Source organism: Telmatherina bonti (assembly GCF_933228915.1).
Source record: "Telmatherina bonti genome assembly, chromosome: 9".
Lineage (NCBI taxonomy): Eukaryota > Metazoa > Chordata > Actinopteri > Atheriniformes > Telmatherinidae > Telmatherina > Telmatherina bonti.
The window spans coordinates 32,616,831-32,628,746 of record NC_136627.1 but is presented as its reverse complement, the minus strand read 5'-3'; the positions used below and the strand labels follow the sequence as shown (position 1 = coordinate 32,628,746).

General features: G+C 40.5%; 1 protein-coding gene across 1 annotated transcript; it reads right to left on the bottom strand.

Moving 5' to 3' along the window:
* Positions 1–2,193: 2,193 nt before the first annotated feature.
* On the bottom strand, positions 2,194–10,571 carry dhx34 (DEAH (Asp-Glu-Ala-His) box polypeptide 34; the record flags this gene model as incomplete). Its single annotated transcript, XM_079246057.1, has 16 exons — positions 9,657–10,571; positions 9,216–9,527; positions 8,881–9,135; positions 8,687–8,789; positions 8,240–8,457; positions 7,977–8,151; positions 7,364–7,557; positions 7,162–7,263; positions 6,341–6,607; positions 5,724–5,897; positions 5,515–5,620; positions 5,283–5,389; positions 4,498–4,752; positions 3,420–3,611; positions 2,420–2,564; positions 2,194–2,333 (listed from the first exon to the last, which is right to left on the bottom strand). Exons 1-16 carry the CDS (start codon positions 10,350–10,352, stop codon positions 2,194–2,196), a joined length of 3,441 nt encoding a protein of 1,146 aa, XP_079102183.1. The 5' UTR covers positions 10,353–10,571.
* Between the last annotated feature and the right edge of the window lie 1,345 nt (positions 10,572–11,916).

The following is an 11,916-nucleotide window of genomic DNA, read 5'->3' as shown; positions in this document are numbered from 1 at the left end:
GACTATCCCCCCCCAAAGATACACAAAAAATGACTCTGTGTTAACTAATCTGCAGATGTTGCCAAAAAAACCAGTGCAACGAAGAGTATTTTTGTACCAGTTGTTCTCGTTGGGAATAATTTAGCTGGATTGGGAAGTGCGTTGGACCTGGAAAGGGGGTTGCGTGTTACTGCGTTTGATATCAAGCATAAAAGGTAGAGAAGGAACACAAAAGTGTGTTGGAGCAGCAGCTCAGTGATAGTCGACGCTGAAATGGTGTGTGCTGCAGACTGCAGACATTGTGAAGAGAAAACAGGCAAATATACTTGAAAAAATGAGGAAAAAAAAAAAAAAGGTGAAGGTGGGTCGATGTTGGACCACACTGGTTGCTTTAACTATAAAATCAAGAAGCTGCTATTGGAAATGCTGCCTGAATGCTATGTGATCCAAAATGTCTGACTGCTTCTGGGAAAGCTGAGGTGTTTCAGCAGGATCAGAACCGATCCTTCAAGTTTTACTCCACCTACGGTGCAGACGATGCTAAACAGTACATAAACAGGTATTTTTAAACAGGTTTACAGCTGGGATTGAACACACATTCACCCCAAGATCCATCTGCTGGTGCACCCTCTGCTTGTCTTATTTTCCATATTTGCTATTTTAGTCGCTCCCTCTGACAAATATCTAAAAAATCTTTTAAAAATCACCATTTTAATGTCAATCTCAGAATAAATAAGCAGTTTTGTTTTTGTACATGTTGCCTCATGCCAAAAACTCAATGCACCTGCATGACGTTAGGTTAATAATTTAGTCTAATATGGGAACTTTAATGAATTTGTGACAAACTTAAATGGAGATTTAATAAAGAAATATAAGAAATAAAGCCACACAAGGATTATAAATGGTAGGGTGGAAGTGGAGAGGTTTATAAATGATGGAAAGTCAAATGACCCATGAAGCATGATAGATTGACATCTTTAAAGTATGAAGACTGGTGACCTGTCCAGTATGTACCCATTCCTCTCGCCCAGTGACTGCTGGGATACACTCTAGCTTCCTTGCGCCCCTAACTGGACTAAGCGGTTCAGAAAATGAATAAATGAATGAAAATATGAGGCTCCAAGAGTGTATTCTCATGTCAAACGTGACGTGATTCAGTTGGATAATATTGTTGTAAAATTAAGGCAGAATGAACCTTTCAGAAGCTTCATCACATTTAGGTTTAGCCAAGAATTTCTATCCGAAGTGACTTTAAACGGAGCGAACAGGTGGTAGAGTTCAGTCAGGACACGCGATGAACACAACCACGTTTTCACTGCTTCCGTAGGACAGCCTGCCAATAACGTTTGTCCACTTCAAGGGGGAGGGAGGGAGGGAGGGAGGGGGAGGGAATCACAGACTCAGTCACCAGACTGCCATTCCCTTATCTTGTTTGTACTACACACACAATCCCCACAAACCTGCAATGCATAGACTTGCGCACACACGAAAGTGTTCACTTAATGGTGCAGATATACAGAACTAGTAAAGCCATCGCACACAGTTTGCTACTTCTGGTTCAGAAATGGTGTTAGAGTACAGTACTGACAGTCATGCCATCACAACTGCAGGCCCCATTCTTACATCTTAATAAATGTGCCTTTTGATTTGAGTAATCAATAACTTATGATTTCTAAGTAACTCTGTATTAAGTACTATTTACTTTTGGGTTATTGATTTTCTGCCAATGTGCATATTTTCACATGTACGTATTTATTAGTTTCAAAGTAATTAATGAGATATTACCTGTTTATTTATTTATTGAGATATTTATTCTGATTCTTTATTTTTTGAGACAGGTTTTTAACTTCTGTGCTGTCTTACTTCTGACTTTGTGCCAATGTGCTGCTTTGAGGTGTTACATATCGTGGGTTTGTATCATTATTAAACCCTCACTCTATATTTTAAATCAGTGTTTTCCTTGTCATTAACTCACCGTGTCTTTTCCCAAACTGTGTTTTATAAATATGGGACGAAACACAAGAATCCAGTCTGATGAACCAAGATTTAAGTTATTTCTCGCCTACAAAAGAATATACTTTTATTTAGTTAAAAAAAAAACACTAAGATGACTTAAAAAAAAAAAGCAAAGACGAAGGGCGACAGAAATGTTGCATTTATAAGAATATTTATTCCACAAGCACGGCCTTTCTGTCCTCTGGCTGCCGCGCTCGGTTATGTGGAAGAATACATGTGTTGCCTTTTATGTTTGAGGATTTCAGTGGAGGTGAGGCTCAGGTCTTTATTACAGACGTCGCAGTGATAAACTCTGGTGAGACTAGAAGAGGAGGAACCGGCCTTTCGGCCTTCCGACTCTGAAATTTAAAGAAAAAACTCCAGATTAGTGTTGAGCTCCTAAAGTTGTGAGGTGCACATGTGAAAGTTCTCAGTATTTCCTGACCGTCCTCTGGCTGCTGCTTTTCTCCTGCAGGCCTGCAGGATGCTTCATGATGCATGCGCTCCAACGGGGTCAACGGCATGTAGAGGTCACAGTTGGGACAGCTCCAGAAAGTCCGTAAACATTCACTGTAGAGATCCTTTGAATCCTGAACAGATATAATTATCAGGTGTGAAGATCAGCTTGAGACTATTAGAGTTCCACTGTACAACTTTTAGCTGAGTTTGACCCGAGAACGAGGAGTTTAAAGATCTCCTAACACTGTAATGTAATAGACGGGCTTCCTTGAACTAAACCAGGCCATCTCGCTAGCTAGCTAACTCAAGTTCCCAACTTAAAATGGACAGGAATAATAAAACGAGGAGGTGCTGGATTAGTTTAGGTGAGGATTACCATGGCCCTGTAGATGTTGGAGTAAAGATATAGCGGCTCATGGATTCAGATTTATGAACGATGAACTGAAGGTCTGAGTTCATGGATCTCACACACTGGTGGATCTGCTTTATGAAGAACCAGCAGAAGTTAGAAATCATCGGATCGACACCGAGAAGTGAGGTTAGATAAGTCCTGGGAGGATTGATTTTATGCAAAGCTACAGGTAAACAGCTAAACTCTTCTCCTGATAGCATGCTAACACTGACAGCTAGGCTGCATCATCTGCTGGAGAATGACCGAAACATTTCATGTCTACGCTGTCTGGTCACAAGTTTGGTTTGTTTAACAGAACTCTGCTCTGCTGACCTGATTATTGTGTCCTTTTTTTGTTTTTTAATGCTGATTTATCTCCAGCATTTCAGAGCAAATAGTTCTGCTCGTTTCCTCGTGATTTTAGGACAGCGTTACAGACTTTTTTATTTTAATCACACCTGGCTGTGTGGTTAAACACGCGATGTGAACACCTCAGGATGCAAATTTATTCCTGGTTTTGTCAGACTTATAGGAAACAAGAATACAAAGCTTTAAGCAGAGACTTTTCTGGACTTCCAGTTTCAGATAAACTCACAGCCAGACAGTTGTAGGTGAAGAAGCTGGTCACACGTAGGCCTCCTTTGATGGGGTCTGGCTTGGCTTCTGCTCCAGGGAACAGGGGATTCAGATCTGGAACTTTATTGTCAGAAAAGTCGGTTTCACACTGTGGTCCGATGTACAGGTTCTGGGTCTGGAAAGCTGCGAGTCGCCGTAAACTGTAACTGACCTGGAAGGGAAGAAGTAAAGAGCATTAAACTTCCCTCTAGCTACAAGACAAGTCATGTTGTCCTGTTAGAAGCCAAACTGAATTATTCTTCACTTAAAAATGCATAAATAAGATATTTTTATTTATATTCTCATTTTGTTGATACACTACGGTTATAAAGGTTTTCCAGAGCACAAGGCAGGTGCCAGAAACCAGAGGAGAAAAACACTTGCAAACATCGAACAGATAAAAAACTTTTATGTATCAGAATGAGGTTTTAATGACAAATGATATAAGAACTGTAGTTATAAGGCATTTTTCTGGTCATATTGACCACTTGAAGCACTTTTAGATTATATGACACACACTCTCTGAGAAAATCTGCCCACATTCAGCGCAACTTCTTTAAAAACATTTATTTCCCCATTTTCTGGATCTAAAAGTTTAAATATGCAAATTAGGCTCTCTGTCATCAGAAATGTAAAGAGACAAAACAAACCTCTGCAGTTTGAAAAGATATTATGAAAGAATTTCAGGACTAAAAACTAAATTATACCTGTTGTTTCTTATTTAATGACACTTCAACAAAACAGACACACCACTTAAACATTCGCAGTAAAGTTGTTTAGCTTTGTTTTATCTCAATTTTTTATGCAATGAAAAAAAGAACCAGAACAGTTTTTAAAAAGGTAAATGATGTATTTAACTTTTATTTATTTATTTTCTTTTTTATCAATAATGTTGCTTAATGTGCTATTTATTGTTACAATGCCTCCAATAGTTGCTCTGTTGGGGCACTTTTCAAACTTGTGAATAATTTTAATCTCATCTGTAATAAAAAATAAAAATCAAAGGTTCATCTGGAGCAGAATGTTACACAATAATTGTCATGTTGTGCCATCAGTACCTCAGTGTAGAGCAGGAAGCGGACCAGACCCTCACTTAGCTTCTCCATGTCTCTGCGGGACACCCCCTGGACTGTTGAGTTCTCCCCCAGCTTGGCCTGCAGCAGCCTCTCCCACTCCGCCCTGAGGGTGAGAGCCGTGGACAGGACCCTCAGGGCCTCCTCTGGTTCCTTCAGCACCAGCTCCAGCCAGCCGTCCATCACCAGACGTGTGCAGTCAGCGTTGGTGTCCACAGAGTTTGCAACCAGCAGGAGAGCCTGGAGACAAATTAATGATCAGAAAATGAGGATTTCTGCATCTCCTGGGAACCGTTTGTCTCCCGCAGTGAAAGAGTAGCATCATTTGGTTGGTTTGTGGCGCATTATGCCTTTAAGAAACTAATTAAGTCAATTTAAACCTGGTGATCCATCACTACTCCATCTTTCCTTTGTCTCCCATTCATCCAGTCTCCATAAGTGGTTCATAATTGCCAAAGTATAACGTGACTGTACCCCCACACTGACTCCCCCCTCTTCACACAATGTTAAGATGTCCCAAACTGGCCTAATCAGACCTCCACACCATCCTCACTCCCATTATTCCTTCTCTTCACCCAACTCTTCCTTTCCCGATTAAACCGTTAATCTCATATTGTTGTTGAGGTTTTCCAACCACAACCAAAGCAGTGTGTAGCAATAAATATTGGTCCTTCATTAAACCAGTAATGACATTAAAATTAGGCCATGTGGACAACACAGGATGCAGCAATCTGTAGCGGGAATACGGATGTCCCACATCTGTCACCGACCTGCAGGGCTGGAACCCGCACACAGTTGGACAAATACGGCCTGTTAGTCTCCAACAGAGTGACGAAGGCAAGCAGCTGGTGCCTGCTGCTGTCCTTCCGATCAGGTCCTGCAAGCGATGCATGGGAGGGAAATGTAAAAAAGTCAGAAGAAAGAGAAGAAACAAGAAAAAAAAAGATTTAAAAAAAAAAAAGGAGAATTTTGGTTTTTCATGTATTCCTAAAGCAGGTTTACCCGTTTCACTGTTGTCATCTTCAGGCACGTGCAACACCTCAGGATCACTTGCAAACACACTGGTCGGGTGGACCACCACTCCCTGCTTGTTTCTTGTGTGAAACACCTTCAAAGTGTATAAATAAAACCACGTTTTCAATGATATTACATATAAAGAGTAGATTTCCTGATGTGAAGTTTTTCCTGGTCGCTGCAGTGGGCTGTCTGACCTGATCGGAGTCTTTGCGGGTGGAGTTGTGCTCGTCGGGCAGAGCCAGCTGAGGGTAGAGGCCTCTGCACAGCAGCAGCTTCAGCAAAGCCTGCTGGCGGGAAGACAAGTCCTGGCTGACGCCGACTGCCTCCTGCAGCTCCGACACGTTGTGACGCAACTTGAACTTTACTTCCTTGTTCAGAACAAACAGCGGCACACAGATTAATCCAAACTATTATTATTATTATTTAACATTTATTTATTAATAGAGGAATAACCCCTAGAGATGCACCATCTTGTTTTCAAGGGGGTCCTCAAAATAAAAGTAACAACACAAAAAAAGAGCAACAGTGTCTACAAAAAAAAAGAAGAAAAGAAAGAAATTTACAAACAGGAAAAAAAAAAGAATAGATAAATAACAAAAGAACAAAATAAAAATAAATAACATATGTAATACATGTAATAGTCATCATCAATCATACATCCATACAAACACACACACACACACACACACAAACTGAACTCAGAGATGCAAACATACCAAACTGTATGACGTCACCTGACCTGGAAACAACATGGTCTGTCTTTTAGACCCACATAGTTTCTTGTCATTGTTTAACTTCAACCATGACCCACCTGTATGTCCACGTTCTGCTCCGGTCCTTCCTTGCTCTTCTTCTTGCCTTTGCCTGTTGTCTCTGTGTCTGATCCTGAGGAGAACTCCCCTTCCTGACCTTCCTCCAGCCTCAGGACTTTACGTTTGCTCCCTTCCTGCTGCTCGTGATCTCTCTTCATCTGATGGAGCTTCTTCCTCTCCGTTAGCCTCTCCCTGCGCTGCCCACGGTCACCAGTAGAGGGAGTGCTGTCCTCTGATTCCAGGAGGCCATGGCTCTTCAGCAGGTCCTACAACCCAACAACTGGGATTAATGTCATTGTATGGAGAGAAATTTGTGTCTTTATTATCCAATCAAAAAAGTTAGATTTAAAACCAAAAATTTTTGAGAGCAAAAAAAAAAAAAAAGTGAGAGGGATAGAAACTAGATGGATAGATTCTGTAGGGATAGAAACTAATTAAGTTCCAATTAAAAATATATATATATATATTTGAGAAAGCATACTTCTCCAACTTCAATCAAAACTAATGTTTTCAATCAAAACTAGAGTTTTCTTCAATCAAAAATAATGTTTGTAAGTCAGAAATTACAACCATTGTGCATTGGTGTAGACTGAACTCCTATTATCCCACACACTACTATTTGGATGCAGACACACACACAAACACAATACAATGATATTATATTAATGATTCTAACTTTTTCTTTTTTTGCCCTCAAAAATAATTTTTGGTTTCAAATCTAACTTTTTTGATTGAATAATAAAGACACAAATTTCCCTCCATATCACTGAAGAAGAAAGATCTGTTAAATGCATAATCTACTCAGTGAGGAGGAGCCTGCCTTGAATTGTCTGCGCAGGTTGACCATCTCATATAATCGCTGCTCCTCGAGACCCCTCCTCCTGCACCACTTCCTTGAGCCACCACCTCTCTCTCCCTTAACCTGTTGAGCACAAGTATTTCAACAAATTAGTTTTTAGTTGAGTTTTTACAACATCACATCTATTTACAACCACTGGAACATGATGTTTTCCCTTACTGACCTCCACCCAGGCATTGAAGGTATTGAGCAGGGTAAAAGGGTCTCCCTGGTTGCTGTGCAGGGGCTGGCGGGCAGTGGAGCAGTCTGGATTATTTTGTGAACTGCGGAGGAAGGGTGACTGGACACTGAGCGCCGCAGCGATGGTCAGCACAGGCTCCACCAAGTTAAACACAGACCCGAGAACCAGCATCTTTCCTGAAAGAGCGCAAACATTTTGTTTCCAAGCAGCAAGACCTGATCTTTTACAGTGGACTTCATCAATAATTCTACAGCAATTTTTAAAGGTTTTATAATGTTTCTTTTAACTAGTTTCACTCCAAACATCGATGTTCAATGATGAATAATTCAAGGATACAAAATGTTTATAGGATGGATCAGTGTATGGACACAAAATCAGGACAAAAATGAGGAGTGATTTATTTGTTTTGCACTTAATAAGATTATTATATGAGACACTACTGAACTTTAAAATTACCGACTAAAGAGTAAAGAAAATAAATAAATAAAAGATGAAAACTGAATTAAAAAGGGTAAAAAAAAGAGGTAAAAAACAACAAAGACAGATGGGGTACAGGAAGATAACTGCCCAACAAGTCTGGTAAAGATAATCTTACCGATGACCACATCAACAGGAAGCTGTGCCAGTAAACTACCAATAGAGGTCAGTTCACCGCAGCTGTCTAGCGCCCCCTGCTCCTTCAGATAAGTAACTGCAGTCTGGATGCTGGCAGTTGGAGGTGGATCAATGAAGACAAAAGAAAGTGGATCTCCAAGACCCATGCTCTTCATCTGTGGAACAAAGTATCGTCAAAGAGGCTGAAGATTTATTACAGAGTTTAAAGGCAAAATTGTTCTGGGATCTTTTGAGAATCACCACCTGGAGAATGAGGGAGTCCAGAGCCACTCTGTGGATTTCAGGCACAGGATACGGTGCGAAGGCATCGTAGTCTGACTCGGCATAAAGACGGTAGCACACACCTGGACCTGTGCGACCAGCTCGACCTTTTCTCTGCTCAGAGCTGGCGCGGCTGATCCAGAACTCTTGTAAACGCTGCATCTTAGCCTTTGGATCAAAACTCATTTCTTTTACCTTTCCTATAAAAAAACATTTAAAAGAGAGAAAAGTATAAGAATTTTTGCACTTTTTTAAACATATCTGTTTAATATTTATTGAAAACCAGCATCTTTACCCTAAAAATCAGCATCATGGTAAATTTGAGATATTTACTTGATACAAATTTAAGTTTTGAGATCTTACATGCACAGAGGATGAAGTTGCATTATGTTGTAATGTCAAGCTACAGGTATACTGCTAGTTTCATACCTGAGTCAACAACAAAGCGCACCCCATCTATTGTTACTGAGGTTTCAGCAATATTGGTGGAGATTATGCACTTTCTCACTCCAGGAGGAGCAACGTCAAACACCTGAGAAACAACATGGTACCTTATTAGAATTATTAAGTCAATAAATTCAAGCGTTTTATGTATTTTCTAAACCAATCAAAGTCAACCGTGCCTTATCCTGCTGGGCAAGTGACAGCGTGCTGTGAAGAGGTAAGACTATCCAGCGACGTGTGTGTGTGGCATAAATCTGACAGGCCTCCTGGATGGTGGTGATCTCTGCCACACCACTGAGGAAGAGGAGCAGGTCCCCACGCTCCTCTGGAGGGTAACGCTGATCGATGCCCTGCAAGATACGCAAGTACGGTCTGGGATCCAGCTTCTCTGAACGAGACGCCTGCTCCTCAGGAGGAATGGGCTGGTAAATCACCTGGTTAAAGAAACAAGAAAAAACATAGAAAAAAATTCTACAAATGTTGAAAACTGTGATAACTGTTGTTCTTTGCGTACCTGGATGGGAAACAGCCTGCCTGGCACTTGTAACACAGGAGCACTATTAAAGTAGTTGGAAAAGAGTTTGATGTTGATGGTGGCTGACATGAGAATGAGGCGAAGATCTGGGCGGTCAGCCAGTAGAGAGCGGAGGACCCCAAGAAGGAAGTCACAGTGGAGATGTCTCTCGTGGACTTCATCCACAATCACCACCTGGTACTGATCCAGCGACTTCTCTTGCTGGATCTGTCGGAGCAGCAGCCCCTCTGTCAAGAAAAGCAGTTTTGTGACTGCGGTGCGACTGCTCTCAAAGCGAATCTGGTACCCCACCTGAAAATTTGAAAAAGATTTTTTTTCATTAAATTTTTCTCAATACCTATGACCTCATTGTGCACTTTGGGTTCTGCAGTACAGGTATATTGCCAGTACTTAAACAAGAAAAAAACAACAACAACAAACCTTTGAGCCATACTGATTGAGACTCTCAAAGCTGACTCTCTTTGCAAGAGATATGCAGGCAATACGGCGAGGCTGAGTGCAGGCAATGTGACTGAATCCAGCTGAAAGAAGATACTGAGGCACTTGTGTGGATTTACCACAGCCCGTGTCCCCTGCCACTACAACCACTGGGTTAAGGCGGACTAGCTCCACAATCCGATCCCGGTACTGGAAGATGGGCAGGTTCTTCTGCTCCCGGCGAAGCTTGGCCAGTTTACCAAAGCTCTGTTTCTGACTGAAGTCCAGGAAGTGCAGGAGGACCAGGCGGCAATCAGAGATCTCCTGAGTGCCTGGCCCTGAAGATCTCTGTCTGCTTTGGTGATCTGACTTTCCTAAGTGCTCCTCAATGTCCCTGGTGCACACAGATATGTTAATTCTATAGCGAGCATCATATTCTTTGGGGAGCCCAAGATCCACCTTACCAGGACCAGTCCTCTTGTCTCTCCCCTCCTCTTTATGTCCAAGTCCAGAGGCAGACATGTCCCTCTTTGTTTTAAACCTCTGGAATCGATCAAAGAAAGCCCAGAACTCTTTATGTTCAGAGCCACCAGCCTGGATGTAATCGTGCTTACGGAAGAAGATCTCGTCCAGCATGGCTCGGCTCTGCAGGCTGTCCCAGTCCCAACTCCGACTGTCTCTCCTTCTGTCTGGGTCCATACCTGGTTTACCTACAGTTACACACCCTCACCACTTGGAAACTGGATTCAGGTGAGTTTCATGCTAAAAACACAGTTCATGTGTGCACGACTTCACAAACATGGAGCAGCTGACGAGATTATATACATCTTTAAATCCTGACATTAACTATTTATGGATCTAAGAGAAAACAAACACGTTTTAAACTTAATTTTAAATAACTTTTACCGAAAAAATTCCAGAAATTGTTAGAAAAAAGCTGAAGAATAGAATAATAATAATAAATTCTGGACAAGAAACCCGGACTGAAAGTGAGAGATGTGGGAACAATAATGCGGCAGGACAGCTTCCGGTCCGTTCCTTAAAGCGGTCCGGTGAAACCTATGTTTACAGTTGCTACAGTTGTGCTCATATTTATTCATACCCTTTCATTAAAGAAGGAAAAAAAACCAAAAAAAAAACCAAAGAAACATAAAAAAAAAAACAAAAAAAAAACAAAACAAAAACAAAAACAAAAAAACCCCAGCAGCCTGTAAAGTAAGCTGAAATTGACTAAAATAATAATAAATAAAAATGTCATGAAAGTCATGACATTAATTTTAATTCTGGTTCAATCGAAATATTTTTTTAAAAAAAGCAAACAAATAAGATAATTTATTACATATTACATCACTCATAAACTAGTATTTTGTTGAACAATCCTTTAATGTTTCCGCTACAGTCAGGTGTTTTCTGTTCCTCTCGGTCAGACTTCTGCACCTGCTGACAGGTATTTTGTCCCACTGTTCAACAGAACAGTGCTCTAATTTGTCCAGGACCAATTTGTTTGTTTTCTTTCTTCAACTCAATTAAATAAATAAAAAATAAAACAGTGTCTTATATTACTAAATTATATTGTAGCAAATTTTTATTAATTGTTCCTTTTTCAAAGTCTCCAGTTATTTGAGTGACTGTTGTAAATTCAGCCTTTTCTTTAATGAAAGGGGATGAATACATATGAGCACAACTGTATGTGTTGGCATAAATTAAAAAGATACTGAACACAATGAACACAATTAGATCAAATTGCTCACCATTTTATAACCTCCTTAACTTATACATGACGTTTGAAATTGGCTGGAAGATTTTATATCTTATGGAATGTAGTAATTCATTCAAGTAATTGTTTACATCAGTCTGTTATTGAACTGTCAGCTAAGAAATGTGGATCATTATCCTGAAGCGCTGATTGTTCGGTCTTGTCGGCAGACTGCATGGATTAATATTAGTTTAACAGAAACAGCGATATCTAGTCTTACTTGTCAAAATAGGCTTGTGTTCAGAGCATGCAGTAGACCATTTGTTTATTACCAGGCTACCCTTGATCATTAATAAGCTGTGTTTTGGACCACACATTTCCACCCATCTAGTGCTGTGAATAGTTTTTCCGTCACGTAACACCTATTGATTTTTCCAAATGGGGTTAAGTGTGGATTAAAATTATATTGATACATAAGTTTCCACCTCCATACAGACCCGTTTATAAAAAATTCTGTGATCCTTAAGTCCATCTTTGAGAGTGTTCACACACACACACATACTGTAG